The sequence below is a fragment of the Lissotriton vulgaris genome, chromosome 7, assembly GCF_964263255.1.
Source record: "Lissotriton vulgaris chromosome 7, aLisVul1.2, whole genome shotgun sequence".
In the NCBI taxonomy this organism is placed as follows: Eukaryota; Metazoa; Chordata; class Amphibia; order Caudata; family Salamandridae; genus Lissotriton; species Lissotriton vulgaris.
The window spans coordinates 402,851,765-402,870,503 of record NC_141695.1 but is presented as its reverse complement, the minus strand read 5'-3'; the positions used below and the strand labels follow the sequence as shown (position 1 = coordinate 402,870,503).

The following is an 18,739-nucleotide window of genomic DNA, read 5'->3' as shown; positions in this document are numbered from 1 at the left end:
GCACTCCAATCCTATAAATAGGCTAAATCAGGAGCATATGTAATATCTAGATACTAAATAAATAAATCGTAAATCATACGTTCTTATATAGCGCCCTTCACCGTAAGGTCTCAAGGCGCTTGCTTTGGGAACCCCAAAAACAACAAGTGATGGACCGAATGTGGATCAATGTCACACACTCCCCCAGTCAAAAGATCTGGGCCCAAATCCATCGTTTTTTTGCACTCCACACCACCCTGGGTTAGACAATGGCGATATGCAAATCAGCTCTGACCCTGTTGCCCCATGGGAACAGTCCAGTCCGAACTACAAAAGCCATGTCCTTCCCAGAACGGAATCAAGCATCCGAGGACCGGACCGGTTTCGAGGTAACACCTCTCATCAGCCCGGCTAGCTTGACTCCAAGTGGTGTGGAGTGCCTGGGACCCACGTCTGGGCATCCCCAGCGCACTTAGGGCGGCAACTGCAAAAACAACAAGTGATGGACCGAATGGGGATCAATGTCACACACTCCCCCAGTCAAAAGATCTGGGCCCAAATCCATCGTTTTTTTGCACTCCACACCACCCTGGGTTAGACAATGGCGATATGCAAATCAGCTCTGACCCTGTTGCCCCATGGGAACAGTCCAGTCCGAACTACAAAAGCCATGTCCTTCCCAGAACGGAATCAAGCATCCGAGGACCGGACCGGTTTCGAGGTAACACCTCTCATCAGCCCGGCTAGCTTGACTCCAAGTGGTGTGGAGTGCCTGGGACCCACGTCTGGGCATCCCCAGTGCACTTAGGGCGGCAACTGCAAAAACAACAAGTGATGGACCGAATGTGGATCAATGTCACACACTCCCCCAGTCAAAAGATCTGGGCCCAAATCCATCGTTTTTTTGCACTCCACACCACCCTGGGTTAGACAATGGCGATATGCAAATCAGCTCTGACCCTGTTGCCCCATGGGAACAGTCCAGTCCGAACTACAAAAGCCATGTCCTTCCCAGAACGGAATCAAGCATCCGAGGACCGGACCGGTTTTGAGGTAACACCTCTCATCAGCCCGGCTAGCTTGACTCCAAGTGGTGTGGAGTGCCTGGGACACACGTCTGGGCATCCCCAGCGCACTTAGGGCGGCAACTGCAAAAACAACAAGTGATGGACCGAATGTGGATCAATGTCACACACTCCCCCAGTCAAAAGATCTGGGCCCAAATCCATCGTTTTTTTGCACTCCACACCACCCTGGGTTAGACAATGGCGATATGCAAATCAGCTCTGACCCTGTTGCCCCATGGGAACAGTCCAGTCCGAACTACAAAAGCCTTGTCCTTCCCAGAACGGAATCAAGCATCCGAGGACCGGACCGGTTTCGAGGTAACACCTCTCATCAGCCCGGCTAGCTTGACTCCAAGTGGTGTGGAGTGCCTGGGACCCACGTCTGGGCATCCCCAGCGCACTTAGGGCGGCAACTGCAAAAACAACAAGTGATGGACCGAATGGGGATCAATGTCACACACTCCCCCAGTCAAAAGATCTGGGCCCAAATCCATCGTTTTTTTGCACTCCACACCACCCTGGGTTAGACAATGGCGATATGCAAATCAGCTCTGACCCTGTTGCCCCATGGGAACAGTCCAGTCCGAACTACAAAAGCCATGTCCTTCCCAGAACGGAATCAAGCATCCGAGGACCGGACCGGTTTCGAGGTAACACCTCTCATCAGCCCGGCTAGCTTGACTCCAAGTGGTGTGGAGTGCCTGGGACCCACGTCTGGGCATCCCCAGTGCACTTAGGGCGGCAACTGCAAAAACAACAAGTGATGGACCGAATGTGGATCAATGTCACACACTTCCCCAGTCAAAAGATCTGGGCCCAAATCCATCGTTTTTTTGCACTCCACACCACCCTGGGTTAGACAATGGCGATATGCAAATCAGCTCTGACCCTGTTGCCCCATGGGAACAGTCCAGTCCGAACTACAAAAGCCATGTCCTTCCCAGAACGGAATCAAGCATCCGAGGACCGGACCGGTTTTGAGGTAACACCTCTCATCAGCCCGGCTAGCTTGACTCCAAGTGGTGTGGAGTGCCTGGGACACACGTCTGGGCATCCCCAGCGCACTTAGGGCGGCAACTGCAAAAACAACAAGTGATGGACCGAATGTGGATCAATGTCACACACTCCCCCAGTCAAAAGATCTGGGCCCAAATCCATCGTTTTTTTGCACTCCACACCACCCTGGGTTAGACAATGGCGATATGCAAATCAGCTCTGACCCTGTTGCCCCATGGGAACAGTCCAGTCCGAACTACAAAAGCCATGTCCTTCCCAGAACGGAATCAAGCATCCGAGGACCGGACCGGTTTCGAGGTAACACCTCTCATCAGCCCGGCTAGCTTGACTCCAAGTGGTGTGGAGTGCCTGGGACCCACGTCTGGGCATCCCCAGCGCACTTAGGGCGGCAACTGCAAAAACAACAAGTGATGGACCGAATGTGGATCAATGTCACACACTCCCCCAGTCAAAAGATCTGGGCCCAAATCCATCGTTTTTTTGCACTCCACACCACCCTGGGTTAGACAATGGCGATATGCAAATCAGCTCTGACCCTGTTGCCCCATGGGAACAGTCCAGTCCGAACTACAAAAGCCACGTCCTTCCCAGAACGGAATCAAGCATCCGAGGACCGGACCGGTTTCGAGGTAACACCTCTCATCAGCCCGGCTAGCTTGACTCCAAGTGGTGTGGAGTGCCTGGGACCCACGTCTGGGCATCCCCAGCGCACTTAGGGCGGCAACTGCAAAAACAACAAGTGATGGACCGAATGTGGATCAATGTCACACACTCCCCCAGTCAAAAGATCTGGGCCCAAATCCATCGTTTTTTTGCACTCCACACCACCCTGGGTTAGACAATGGCGATATGCAAATCAGCTCTGACCCTGTTGCCCCATGGGAACAGTCCAGTCCGAACTACAAAAGCCACGTCCTTCCCAGAACGGAATCAAGCATCCGAGGACCGGACCGGTTTCGAGGTAACACCTCTCATCAGCCCGGCTAGCTTGACTCCAAGTGGTGTGGAGTGCCTGGGACCCACGTCTGGGCATCCCCAGCGCACTTAGGGCGGCAACTGCAAAAACAACAAGTGATGGACCGAATGTGGATCAATGTCACACACTCCCCCAGTCAAAAGATCTGGGCCCAAATCCATCGTTTTTTTGCACTCCACACCACCCTGGGTTAGACAATGGCGATATGCAAATCAGCTCTGACCCTGTTGCCCCATGGGAACAGTCCAGTCCGAACTACAAAAGCCATGTCCTTCCCAGAACGGAATCAAGCATCCGAGGACCGGACCGGTTTCGAGGTAACACCTCTCATCAGCCCGGCTAGCTTGACTCCAAGTGGTGTGGAGTGCCTGGGACCCACGTCTGGGCATCCCCAGCGCACTTAGGGCGGCAACTGCAAAAACAACAAGTGATGGACCGAATGTGGATCAATGTCACACACTCCCCCAGTCAAAAGATCTGGGCCAAAATCCATCGTTTTTTTGCACTCCACACCACCCTGGGTTAGACAATGGCGATATGCAAATCAGCTCTGACCCTGTTGCCCCATGGGAACAGTCCAGTCCGAACTACAAAAGCCATGTCCTTCCCAGAACGGAATCAAGCATCCGAGGACCGGACCGGTTTCGAGGTAACACCTCTCATCAGCCCGGCTAGCTTGACTCCAAGTGGTGTGGAGTGCCTGGGACCCACGTCTGGGCATCCCCAGCGCACTTAGGGCGGCAACTGCAAAAACAACAAGTGATGGACCGAATGTGGATCAATGTCACACACTCCCCCAGTCAAAAGATCTGGGCTCAAATCCATCGTTTTTTTGCACTCCACACCACCCTGGGTTAGACAATGGCGATATGCAAATCAGCTCTGACCCTGTTGCCCCATGGGAACAGTCCAGTCCGAACTACAAAAGCCATGTCCTTCCCAGAACGGAATCAAGCATCCGAGGACCGGACCGGTTTCGAGGTAACACCTCTCATCAGCCCGGCTAGCTTGACTCCAAGTGGTGTGGAGTGCCTGGGACCCACGTCTGGGCATCCCCAGCGCACTTAGGGCGGCAACTGCAAAAACAACAAGTGATGGACCGAATGTGGATCAATGTCACACACTCCCCCAGTCAAAAGATCTGGGCCGAAATCCATCGTTTTTTTGCACTCCACACCACCCTGGGTTAAACAATGGCGATATGCAAATCAGCTCTGACCCTGTTGCCCCATGGGAACAGTCCAGTCCAAACTACAAAAGCCATGTCCTTCCCAGAACGGAATCAAGCATCCGAGGACCGGACCGGTTTCAAGGTAACACCTCTCATCAGCCCGGCTAGCTTGACTTTGCTTTGGGAACCCGTCCTGGCTTTTCCCTGCGAGATAACTCCTACTGGGTATCCCCAAGGTGAAGGCCAGGCATCCCATCGCGGTGGGGCCGTAGTGGAGATTAAGCAAGCTATTGCCCAGAGTTGCAGAGTGTGAACCCATGATTCGAGTAGGCACCGAAGCGAGAATTATCGAATCCGTGGACATTTCGAGCTCAAGACCCTGCCGCGTCAGGGATTGAACCCTGCTCCCGGGTCTGACCTCTGCGTCCGGGTCTGCCTCCTCTAACCGGTGAGCCACACTTCTCCACAGATACTAACAATCGGCTTGACTCTAGTCAGCATGGCTTCCGGTCATGTCACTCGACCGAGACCACCCTGATTACGGCAATGGAGGAAATTCGCAGACAGGTGGATGGAGTGGGCAGAGCCATCCTCATTCTCCTAGACCTCTCGGCAGCACTTGACACCATAAATCACACAGTGTTAGTAAGGCGGCTGAGGGCGGTGGGGAATTGGCTCTGTCCCTTCTTTCTTCATTTCTTGCCTCTAAGCAGCAGAGTATACATTGGGAACATTTGCAATTTTAATCGTTCTGCATATCTTTTAAAGTGCTGCAGGGATCTGCACTGTCACCCACACTGTTCAATGTATACGTCGCTCCATTTGCTACACTTATCAGAGTGTATGGTTTTTTGCTGGTTTCTTATGCAGACGATTCATAGATTGTCATCTCTGTATCCAAACAGTCTGATTCCACAGCTGTCAATTTCCATGCCTTTTTGACTCACATCATGAGATGGATGAGTCGTAACTATCTCAAGATCCATACCGATAAGACAGAGGTGATGGAGTTTGGCAATGGGCCATCCCCTATGGAATTTAACATGGTGGCCGACAGAGGCTTAACTTTGCGGGCCAATGTAACTTCTTCCAGCTTCTTCGTATTGAAGCTTCTTAGGAAGATATTTCCTTTTACCCCCCAATATCTGAAGAAATCAGTAGTAGTTGCCCTCATCCTCTCGCTGCTAGACTATTGCAATGCGCTTCTTATAGGCATTAATAAAGCCCAGAGGTTAAAATTACAATCAATACCTAACGCTGCTGCTCGGCTATTGTTAAACATCCTTAGAGGGCATTCCACTTCTGCTGCATTGGCTCCCGATCCAGCAAAGGACGGAGTTCAAAGCCCTATGCTTGGTCCGTAAGGCATTATTCGGCGGAGGGGCTGTTGATTTCAAGAATCTCTTCCCCTGGTATATCCCCACCAGAAACCTTAGATCCACCGACGCACGTTTCATTTGTTTTTCTAAAATTCGTAAGGCCAGGGGAGACAGGAGCTTCTGACATTGTGCAGCCAAATTGTGGAATCAGCTGCCTATCTCCATGAGATTAATGTCCAATAGGCTTCTTTTCAGGAAGGCACTAAAAACATGGCTGTTTCCATCTCTTTAAAAATCAGTTATAGCCGCTACGATCCCCCTATCTGACTTTTTAGCGCCAAGACGCCTCAGCATTCGAGCACTCTACAAAACTATATCCTATCCTATCCTATTCTATCCTATCCTAAGGCTGGCCTTTGCCCAGAAGGTCACAATTGGTGAAAAATAACAGGTTTGAATAGTATCCCGAGCCATTGCCAGCACTTAGACTATTTGCAAGCATTCTTCCCAACACTTTTACCTATAGGTACAGCTGATACAGTAAGGTAATAGAGTTTGGATTTTACCAGGTTAGACTTAACGTGTGCATTCCAATCCCTTTTATCAAAGGTGAAATCCAGCCTCTCTGAACAGCAGCACTGAGAAATATTTGGCAAGCAGTTGGGCCAGACTGGTTCACTATGCCGCTTAGTCTGTTATAGTTTCTTGTACGGTTTCTTGGTTATGGTGAGGTGAGACCCTTATAGGGTACATAATTTGCACTCTGTATTATTCGAGCCTCTTGTTCATCTGTGTTTTGGGTAGATTACCCACAAAAAAACACTGTAGTCTGAGTAGTATAACAAATATTGAAGAAAGAGAGGTCATTGTCTCCCTCCCTCCTCGTATTATCTTGTCTTCCCTCTGTCATTCTCCTCGGTAGTTCCTGCTTTACCAGCATCTCATGTTTCCCCTCTCTGTTGTCAAAAGTTCCACCTCTGGTTGCCCTCCTTTTGTTGCCCTTTCTCTACTCGCAGCACCAGCACTCCTAGTATTCCCTAGAAGCCCAATATTATCTCCAGACCTCGTTCTCTCACAGCTGCACTCCAAGTTTACCTTATAATTTCTATGCTGTGGCAACAATCCATAGATTCCCTACATCTCCCCATTACCTTCTGCTCTTCCAGCATTTCTTACTTCACTGTATCAACTCATTTTCGACCATTCTCCCAGTACTCTCTATCGCCCTGCTACTGTACCGGCCTTCCATATTTGCCCTACTACTCTACCAGCATTCCATAATCGCCCTACTATTCTACCGGAATTCCATATCCACCCTACTACTCTTCCAGCATTCTATATCCACCCTACTACTCTTCCAGCATTCCATATCCGCCCTACTACTCTACCAGCATTCCATATCCGCCCTACTACTCTACCAGCACTATATCCCATCATAACTCGCCGCTCTCCCAGCATTCCATATACACCCTACTTCTCTACCAGCACTATATCCCATCATACTCGCCACTCTCCCAGCATTCCATATCCGCCCTACTACTCTATCAGCACTATATCCCATCCTAATTCGACACTCTTCCAACATTCCACATCCACTTTAATCTACCAGCACTATATCCCATCATAACTCGCTGCTCTCCCAGCATTCCATATACGCCCTACTACTCTACCAGCACTATATCCCATCATAACTCGCTGTTCTCTCAGCTATTCTAATCTGCCCTAATACTCTACCAGCACTGTATCCCATCACACTCACCGCTCTCCCAGCATCCCATATCACCCCAACTACTCTACCAGCATTACATCTCATCATAACTCGCCGCGCTCCCGGCATCCTACATCGGCCCTACTACTCTACCAGCACTGTATCCCATCATAACTCACCGCTCTCCCAGCATTCCATATCTGCCCTACTACTCTACCAGCACTATATCCCATCATAAATCGCCTGTCTACCAGCATCCCATATCCTCCCTAATACTGTACAAGCACTATATCCCATTATAACTCGCCGCTCTCCCAGCATTCCATATACGCCCTAATTCTCTACCAGCACTGTATCCCATCATACTTGCCACTCTGCCAGCATCCCATATCACCCCTACTACTCTACCAGAACTATATCCCATCATAACTCGCCGCTCTCCCAGCATCCTATATCCGCCCTACTACTCTACTAGCACTATATCCCCTTATACTCGCTGCTCTCACAGCATTCCATATCCTCCCTACAACCCTACCAGCACCAGCATCATAACTCGCCGCTCTCCCAGCATTCCCTACTAGTCTACCAGCACCATATGCCGTCATAACTCGCTGCTCTCCCAGCATCCCATATCCTCCCTACTACTCTACCAGCACTATATCCCATTATAAATCGCCGCTCTGCCAGCCTCCTATATCTGCCCTACTACTCTACCAGCACTAGATCCCATCATACTCGCCACTCTCCCAGCATTCCATATCTGCAATAGTAGTCTACCAGCACCGTATCCAGTCATAACTTGCTGCTCTTCCAGCATTCCATATCCGCCCTACTACTCTACTAGCACTATATCCCATCATTACCCGCCGCTCTCCCAGCATCCCATATCCGCCCTACTACTCAACCAGTACTATATCCCATTTTAACTCGCCGCTCTCCCAGCATCCTATATCCGCCCTACTACTCTACCAGCACTATATCCCATCATAACTCGCTGCTCTCCCAGCATTCCACATCCGCCCTACTACTCTAACAGCCCTATATCCCATCATAACTCACCGCTCTACCAACATCCCATATCCGCCCTACTCTACCAGCACTATATCCCATCATAACTCGCCGCCCTACCAGAATCCTATATCCTCCCTACTACTCTACCTGCACTATTTCTCATCATAACTCGCTACTGTCCCGGCATTCACTATCTGCCCTACTACTCTACCAGCACCATATCCCATCATAACTCGCCACTTTCCCAGCATTCCCTATCTGCCCTACTAGTCTACCAGCACCATATCCCGTCATAACTCGCCGCTCTCCCAGCATTCCATATCCACTCTACAACTCTACCAGCACTATATCCCATCAAAACTCGCTACACTCCCAGCATTCCCTATCTGCCCTACTAGTCTACCAGCACCATATCCCGTCATAACTCGCTGCTCTCCCAGCATCCCATATCCTCCCTACTACTCTACTAGCACTATATCCAATCATAACTCACCGCTCTCCTAGCATCCTATATCCGCCCTACTACTCTACCAGCACTATATCCCATCATAACTCGCTGCTCTCCCAGAATTCCATATAGGCCCTACTTCTCTACCAGCACTAGATCCCATCATACTCGCCACTCTCCAAGCATTCCATATCTGCCCTACTACTCTATCAGCACTATATCCCATCATATCTCGCCTCTCTACCAGCATTCCATAGGGATTAGTTACTTACCTGTAATCCTAGTTCTCTTCCAGGGGTATCATCATCAAAGTGATAAGCATTAGAATATTCCCGCCCATGCGCGGGACCCCGGAAACACTATACCATATGTGCCCCACATATATATACTCATATATATAAAAATACATATATATATATATATAAAAACATGCAATAGCAGCCAAACAACATCAGAGCTGAAATATGCTGTGAAGAATTTCCACCATATATGAATAATAAGCTTTAGAAACATGAGAAACAACACCAAAGATTGTTTAGAAACTGTTTTAATGCTCAGAAAGTAGTAGAAAATCTCACAACTCACTGGAAGCATAGGAAGCTCCCAGGCTGCATTGCAAACACACAGTCTGAAAAGACTGAAAAGCTAACCTGTAGCTGAACAGCAACAAACCGACACTGTGCCTTTAAGGCACCCCTGACCCCCTGTATCCCATCATGCTCCAGGGGTGACAGCCAGGTCAGTTGTTCTTTTTGGAGACTGAAAACAAACCCAGCAACAAATAGGTTAACTACATCTCCTTATTAAAGAGTATCCGGGGAAGCGGGAGGGTTGCTTATGACTTTGATGAGGATACCCCTGGAAGAGAACTAGGATTACAGGTAAGTAACTAATCCTTCTCTTCCAGGGGATCCTCATCAATAGTCATCAGCATTAGAATAGAATAGCGAGCCTCTCCTCTTCCCTGTGGGCAGAGGAATGATAAGACAGTAATCTCATCAACAAGTCTGAGTAGGCTATAGACTATCCAAACAGATTCCTCAAGGAGGCCTGCCCTACTTGAGTATCGGCCCTGGAATCAGATTCGAGACAGTAATGCCTCATAAAGGTATGAACTGATTCCAAGGTTGCAGCCTTGCATATTTCTGACATTGGAATGTCATGCAAGAAAGCTACTGTAGCGGCTTTCCCTCTCGTGGAATTTGCTTTGGGTGACCCCAACAAAGGCTTGCCAATTTAATGCAAGAGCCATCTTGGCCGCTGGAAAACCTGTCCGCATTGAACCATAGTTTACAAACATTTGATCCGTTTTCCTAATCCCTTTAGTCATTTCCAAATAGAACTTGAGCACTCTCTTAAGATCTAAGGAGTGAAGTGACCGCTCGGCTGGGGTCGTAGGATTTGGAAAAAACGAAGGGAGGGAAATGGACTGATTTATATAAAAATCAGAAATGACTTTAGGCAAGAAAGATGGATGAGCCCTTAGGACTACTCTATTGTGATGGAAAACAGTATATGGTTCTTTCGCACAGAGCGCTTGTATCTCGCTTACTCTGCGCGCAGAGGTAATCGCCACCAAAAAGGCCGCCTTCCAAGAGAGATGTTGCAAGGAGGCCTTGTGGATGGGCTTGAAAGGAGGTGACATTAACCTGGATAGAACCAGGTTCAATTCCCATGGAGGAGAAATGTTTCGCACAGGGGGATACACTTTTTTCAACCCCTGGAGGAAGTCCTTTACCACTGGAACCTGAAAGAAAGAAATCTGATCAGGTGATTTTCTGTATGCTACTATGGCTGACAAATGCACCCTAATAGTAGTGTACTTTAAACCAGCAGTTGCCAGGGAAAGGAGGGAAGGAGGTATGGCAAGATGACATCCTCCTGCCCTTTAGTCGGATCTAAGTGATAATCCCTACACCATGAGTAAAACCTTTTCCACTTGAACACATAGGACGCTCTCGTGGAAGGCCTCTTAGCCTCTTTTAAAATGTTCATGCATTCGGGAGGCAAGTTCAAATGTCCATATTGCAGGACCTCAGGAGCCATGCTGTTAGGTTCAGTGATGGGAGGTTGGGATGCATTATCCTCCCGTTCATCTTGCTCAACAGGTCCGGCCTGCAAGGGAGTCGTCTGTGTGGACACACAGACAGATGTAGAAGGTCCGGGTACCACCACTGCCACGGCCAATCCGGAGCTATCAGGATCATATCCATGTTCGACCTGAGGAGCTTGGAAACTACTCTCGGAATCAGAACCAGGGGAGGATACGCGTAAGCGAATGTCCCTGACCAATCCATCAGTAGAGCATTCCCCTGCGTTCCTGGCCGGTGGAACCTGGACGCGAAGGCGTGGCATTTGGAATTTTCATCGTCTGCAAACAAGTCTATGGTTGGACGACTCCAGCAACGAAAAATCTCTTCTACTACTTCGTCGTTTAGCAACCAGTCTGGCTGATCTTCGAAGTGCCTGCTGAGTGCGTCTGCTTTTACGTTCAACTCGCATGGAAGGTGCACTGCCACTACTGTGAGGCCTCGAGAGAGAAGCCAATGCCAGATTGTCTGAGCCTCTCGAGAAAGTGGGCGAGATCTTGTGCCTCCTTGTTTGTTCAGATAGAATATGGTGGTCGTATTGTCCGTCTGAACTAGGACTGAGTTGGACTCTATCGCTTGAAAGAAAGCTTTGAGAGCCAGGAATACCGCTCTGAGCTCCAGCATATTGATGTGGTATGTCTGCTCCTGCGCAGACCACTGGCCTTGAATTTGAAGCGGACCCATGTGCGCTCCCCAGCCTTGCAGAGAGGCATCCGTCACTATAGACTGGGCCGGAAGAGGTTGGTAAAACAGTACCCCCACCAGTAAATTCTTTCTCCGAGTCCACCATTTGATGGCATCTTTCGTCGCTTGGGAAAGAGTGATACGATCTTCCCAACTTCCTGTCGCTTGGTCCCACTGGTCCTCTAGAGCCTGCTGTAGAGGACACATTCTCAGCCTGGCGTTTGGGATGAGAAAAATGCAGGACGCCATGGTACCCAGCAGGGATGCTACTTGTCGGGCTGTTGGAAGCCGAGACTCTAGCAGAATCCCACATTTCTGACTCATGGAAAAAAGTCTCTCCTCCGAAGGAAACTCTTTTCCCACTCTTGTGTCCAGAACGGAGACTAGGTAGTGGATGGACTGTGTAGCCGCTGGACTGACTTCTCCAGGTTCACATGGAGGCCGAGCCTGCGCAACTGGTGCAGGCACAGTTATAGATTGTGCGTTACCTGTACCGGAGATGGGCCTTTTAGGAGCCAGTCGTCCAGGTATGGGTAGATGAAGAGTCCCTTCTTGTGAAGAAAAGCCGCCACCACTGCCATGCATTTGGTGAAGACTCGTGGTGCGGACTTGAGACCGAAGGGTAGCACCTTGTACTGGTAGTGTTTGTTCCCTACGACAAACCTCAAGTACTTGCGATGTTGTTGAGCAATTGGGATGTGAAAGTACGCATCTTGCAGATCCACCAAACACACCCAATCTCCGGCTTGAAGATGTGGGCATATTTGGTGAAGCGCTAACATGCGGAACCTTTCTCTGACGATGACTTTGTTTAAAAGTCGCAGATCGAGTATTGGTCTGAACTTGCCCTCCTGATCTTTTTTGGGGACAAGAAAGTATCTGGAGTAAACTCCCTTTCCTATTTGAGCGGGAGGAACTGCCTCTATCGCTCTTTTTTGCAGTAGGACTTTCACCTCTCTTCGGAGCAAGCTTAGCTGGTGAGGGCAAGAGCTCTTTGGAGGAATGCTCTTCGGAAGCGGACGGAAACGTAGCCTGTATCCATTGCGCAGTATATTCAGTACCCACTGATCCTTTGTGATGCTGACCCACTCTGCCCGGTGTTGTGAAGCACTTCCTCCCACTGGAGTGGGTAACGGCGCCAGAGGAAGCCACTGCTCAGGCCTTTCCTCCTCTTGTGGTGTTAGAGGATTGTTGGTGACCTCCTCTACCTTTGCTGGGTTTGCCTCGAAACTGAGATTTCCCCTGGTTCTTATTTTGGGACCACTGAGGGGTTTGAACCCTCTGTTGAGCCCCTCTCCCCCTGTTGGTCTTGAAGCGGCGTTTGAATTCTTTTTTCTTCTCCAAACCCACCGCTTTCACTGTATCTAGTTCCGTCTTCATTCGGGTCATTTCTTTGTCAGCATGTTCCCCGAAGAGAGCGGAACCCGCAAAGGGGAGATTAAGGATGCGATGCTGAGCATCCGGCTTCAGACCTGTAAGGCGCAACCAGGCCGACCTCCTGGCACAAACCCCATGTGAATAGGAATGCGCCGCAAGTACAGCACCATCCGCAGCCGTGCTTATCATCTGATTCGCCACCAGACATCCTTCTGTCACAGTCTCTTCAAAATCCTGCTGTCTTCCTTTGGCAGTTTGGATTTGAACCTTTCCATGGAGTCCCATAAGGCTCTGTCGAATCGACCCAGAAGCGCAGCCGCACTAGAAACCTTATGAGTGGATGCAGCTGAGTTGCAAACCTTGCGACCCCAGGAGTCTTGAGATTTGCTGTCCTTGTCTGGTGGGACTGAAGAGGAACCGGCAACTGTGTGCGTCTTCCTCGCCGCTGCCACAATTACAGAGTCTGCTGGAGGGTCAGATTTTACAAAAACCGGGTCAGAAGAGGCCGGTTTGTATTTTTTCTGAATGAGGGCTGGCACCGCTCTGATAGCCGCTGGAGTTAGGAAAACCTCTTTGACAGGATCCATAATCCCCGGGACTAAAGGCAGCAGAGGACGGGAGAAGATTTTTGTGTAAAGTCTCAAAAATGACTGTCGTTGTAACCTGAGGGACAGACATTTCAATGTTCAGTTTCAGTGCTCCTCTTTGCAGGACATCTAGATACGTGCCAATGTCATCCACTGGGGAGAATCTGGACGTAGGACTGTCTGTCAACGTAGGGGAGTAGTCCCTCTTGGAAGACCTGGTAGAAGAGGTAGATGAAGTAGATGGAGTTCGTCGACGTCTACGGTGAGCACTGTGCCTCCTCTCCCGCAATCTTTTTGAATGCTCCTCCCATCTAGGAGAGCGAGATCTGATCCGATCTTCTGAAAGAGGTCTTCTTGTGGGAGATCGGGACCTTCTGGGAGATCTGGTTGGTGTTCTCACAGGCGATTTGCGCCTGGGAGGACTACGCTTGTCCATCTCCTCTACCAGATTCTGAAGAGGAGACCTGTGTTGTGGGCTGGCATATTCTTGCATACGTTTGGCAGCCCCAGAATCTCTCCAATGGTCCAAAGACTTGTACCATCTAGGTGATAGTTTGACTTGCTCAGCCGAAGGATCTGGCCGACGCTCAGGAGATCTGCGCACAGGACTTCTGGACTTTGAAGATGCAGTTGAGGAGCCAGAGGACCGTGAAGTGGAATGACGGGAAGCTGACTCCGTTACCATGATCACATCTGAATGCCTCAACGTCGAGCGTTCTTCCCTCGCCGCAGAACGCCTTCGGGGAGTCGGCGGGTCAAACAATCTCGACTTTGAATGTCCATGTGAGGATCTATGGTCTCTCGACGTCGAGCGGCGATGACCAGCCGTCGACGGAGTTCTCTGTCTCGACGTCGAACGGCGATGACCGGCCGTCGACGGAGCTCCCTGCCTCGACGTCGAACGGCGATGCCCGGCCGTCGACGGAGCCCTCTCTCTCGACGTCGAACGACGATGTCCAGTCGCCGACGGAGGCTTCTCTCTCGACGTCGAACGACGATGTCCAGTGATCGACGGAGCTCTCTGCCTCGACGTCGAACAGCGATGACCGGCCGTCGACGGAGTTCTCTGTCTCAACGTCGAACGGCGATGATCAGCCGTCGACGGAGTCTTCTGTCTCCATGTCGAGTGCCTGTGCGACGACGGCGGAGGGGTATTGGACACCCTCGAGCGTCGACGAGACACTGACGGAGACTGCGTCCTCGACACCGATGGACGAGTTACAGTCGACGGCGGAGGGGTCTTGGTCCTCGACGCCGAACGCCGCTTCTTGGACGACGGCGGAGGGGTCACACTTCTCAACGCCGGTCGTCGCCTGGATGACGACGGCGGAGGAGTGACCTTGGACGCCGATCGTCGCCTGGTTGACGACGGTGGAGGGGCCTTTGATCTCGACGCCGACCGTCGCCCGGTTGACGGCGGGGGAGTCACATCTCTCGACGCCGATCGTCGCCCGGTTGACGACGGCGGAGGGGATCTCGACGACGGAATTGGATCCTTCAACGTCGTCGGCGTACCTGTTCTTCTTTTCGACAGCGAGCCCGCCGTCGACGGCCTTTTTGATGCCAAACGATCCACCGCTGGTTCTTTCCTCAGCACCAAGCCTGACGCTGAGGCTGAAGGGATGGAAGACTTGTGTTTTGAAGATGTTTTAGTCTTCTTGGAACACTTTTCCCCCGGAGACCTTCCTCTGGATGACCTCTGAGCCAGGCCATAGATGCGAATTCTCTCCCTGTCTTTGAGAGTTCTTCCTGAAAGGTGCTCGCAGTGAGGACAGGTGCCTGGATCATGTTCTTCAGGCAGACACAGGATACAAACATCGTGGTTGTCTGATCTTGCTTTCTTGTTACCACAAGAAGGACACTTATCAAAAAGTGAAGGCATTTTCTACTGAAAATTCCCAGTAAACTGACTTAAAAAGGCAGTTCCTTACTTGACAAGATGAAAATGTCAAAGTAAGTGAAAAAAGTTGTTCAAAGTGAGTAATTTTCTGTCAGAAAACAGAAATTAGTGGAGCTGTATAACCAGGATCCTTCCTGAAGGAGCCATAAAGAACAACTGACCTGGCTGTCACCCCTGGGGCATGATGGGATACAGGGGGTCAGGGGTGCCTTAAAGGCACGGTGTCGGTTTGTTGCTGTTCAGCTACAGGTTAGCTTTTCAATCTTTTTAGACTGTGTGTTTGCAATGCAGCCTGGGAGCTTCCTATGCTTCCAGTGAGTTATGAGAATTTCTACTGCTTTCTGAGCATTAAAACAGTTTCTAAACAATCTTTGGTGATGTTTCTAATGCTTATTATTCATGTATGGTGGAAATTCTTCACAGCATATTTCAGCTCTGATGTTGTTTAGCTGCTATTGCATGTTTTTATATATATATGTATTTATATATATATATTAGTATATATATGTGGGGCACATATGTTATAGTGTTTCCGTGGTCCCGTGCATGGGCGGGAATATTCTAATGCTTATGACTATTGATGAGGATCCCCTGGAAGAGAACCTCCCTACTACTCTACCAGCACTATATCCAATCATAACTCGACGCTCTCCCAGCTTCCTATATCTGCCCTACTACTCTACCAGCACTATATCCCATCATAACTCGCCGCTCTCCCAGCATTCCATATATGCCCTACTACTCTACCAGCACTAGATCCCATCATACTCGCCACTCTCCCAGCATTCCATATCCTCCCTACTACTCTACCGACAATATATCCCATCATATCTCGCCTCTCTACCAGCATCCCAATATCCTCCCTACTACTCTACCAGCACTATATCCCATCATAACTCGCCACTCTCCCAGCATCCTATATCCCCCTACTACTCTACCAGCACTATATCCCATCATAACATGCCGCTCTCCCAGCGTTCCCTATGTGCCCTACTACTCTACTACTCTACCAGCACTACATCCCATCATAACTCACCACTATCCCAGCATTCCATATCCACGCTACTATTCTATTAGCACTATATCCCATCATATTCGCCACTCCCCCTGCATTCCATATCCGCCCAACTACTCTACCAGCACTATATCCCATCATAACTCACCTCTCTACGAGCATCCTATATCCTCCCTACTACTCTGCCAGCACTATATCCCATCATACTCACCACTCTCCCGGCATTCCCTATCCGCCCTAATACTGTATCAGCACTATATCCCATCATAACTCACCGCTCTCCTAGAATTCAATATACGCCCTACTACTCTACCAGCATTATATCACATCATAACTCGCTGCTCTCCCAGCATTTCTAATCTGCCCTAATACTCTACCGGCACTGTAGCTCATCATATTCGCCGCTCTCCTACCATTCCCTATCCACCCTACTCCTCTACCAGCACTATATCCCATCAAAACCCACCGCTCTCCCAGCATTCCCTATCCACCCTATTACTCTACCAGCACTATATCCCATCATAACTTGCTGCTCTCCCAGCATTCCATATACACCTTACTACTTATTTACCAGCACTATTTCCCAGCATACGCGCCACTCTCCCAGCATTCCATATCCGCCCTACTACTCTACCAGCACTATATCCCATCATACTCGCCACTCTACCAGCATTCCCTATACGCCCTACTACTCTACCAGCACTATATCCCATCATTCTCGCCGCTCTCCCAGCATTCCCTATACGCCCTACTACTCTACCAGCATTATATATCCCATCATACTCGCTGCTCTCCCAGCATTCCCTATACGCTCTACTACTCTACCAGCATTATATATCCCATCATACTCGCTGCTCCCCCAGCATTCTCTATACGCCCTACTACTCTACCAGCATTATATATCCCATCATACTCGCTGCTCTCCCAGCATTCCCTATACGCCCTACTACTCTACCAGCACTATATCCCATCATACTGCCTCTCTCTCAGCACTCCATATCAGGCCTTAATCTCCTCACTTCTTCCCAGCATTCCATGTCTGCCTTATAAGTTGTTTGTTGTGCTAGTCCTTCCAAGGGTAACGTATATCGCACCCATGACCTCCTGTTTTCACAGTATTTCATGTCAGCAGCTTTAGAACGCCTCCGAACCATCCACTCTTTCAATACCTCTCACTAGTCCAACCTTCCACTCTTTACATTTTCCTAGATATCCATTTATAATGAGCTTTGGCTCCAATTATTTATTTGATCTTTCCACTGTTGAGTATCTGTTCTGTTTCTCTTATTGTTAGTCCTAATATACTTTCCGTTCATCTTCTCACCATAGTGCTCTGAAGTAGTAGCTATTCGATATAATAATGAGACGAAGAAGAGCTCTGCCTATTACCCTCCTGCTCTCCCAGATTTATAAGTCATCTTCCTATCTCCCTTAACACTTTCTGCTCTGTCAGCATTCTGTCTGCCCTGTATTTCCTCTCTGCCTCTTGCAGCATTGCCATACTTCCCTTCTTTTTTCTCTTGAGTTCTGTCTCCCCCTTTTCATTTGTTGGCCCCTCTAACTGTTCATAAGTTCTGCTATTTCTGACTTTACAGTCTGTCTGTCTACCCTCAGCAGTCACTGCTCCTTCACAAATGTCTTTTCTGCCACGCTCATACTTAACATTCCCTGTATTCAGTGACTTACCGTCACTTCCATTCTCTGTACTCCCTTTGCTCCATGCCCTATCTTCTAACACTGCCTCTCTTTCTTGACACTCCTAGGAACTAAAAATGTTCAACAAAAATCTAACGAAAAGAGCTACAAAAAATACTTGATATACGAAATGGAGACATCAGCTGAAACCTTTTCCAATGTACTGCACCCAGCAGTTGAGTGTGATACTCCTAATTCAATCTCACCTTCTATGAATTTGGAGACGAGGATATCCAAGTTGTCCTCGTTTGTGATACTACGAATCTGCTCGAAGGCTGCTTCATAGGTCTCCACCGTCTCTTCTGTTGGATCCCTTCTCTTTCTTTCAGATTCTTCCTTCTCTGAATAAATGGCAATCAGAATGTGTTTTATATATGTGCTTGTACAACCATGAAAAACAGATCTCAATCTCACAGAAACAATTCGATCCCACCTCATAAAAATTAAAAGGTAAAATCCATTCAAAGCAATATAAACCAGATACCTGTAGGCTCACATGAGATTCTTTGAAGGGTGAGCTTAATCAATTCGGCTAACTCACAAATCACAAAAAATATGTTTGTAGAGGCCATACAGCATCCCATGACCCAGGAGTCTGGCCTAGGTATCTAAACAAATGTTACATCTCCACCAGATGGCATGCTATAGAGAGTATATGGTAGACTATGAGTGATTTACAAATAATGAGACAGAGG

General features: G+C 49.2%; 1 protein-coding gene across 2 annotated transcripts in view; it reads right to left on the bottom strand.

Annotated features, from left to right (window-relative positions):
• The window catches only part of LOC147701741 (outer dynein arm-docking complex subunit 1-like), a 235,418-nt gene that overhangs the window by 132,689 nt on the left and 83,990 nt on the right, over window positions 1–18,739 (bottom strand). For both annotated transcript variants that reach the window (XM_086930361.1, XM_086930362.1), the window contains exon 9: window positions 18,251–18,385. In XM_086930361.1, coding sequence (XP_086786487.1) covers window positions 18,251–18,385 — 135 coding nt within the window. The remainder of the gene's footprint in view (window positions 1–18,250; window positions 18,386–18,739) is intronic.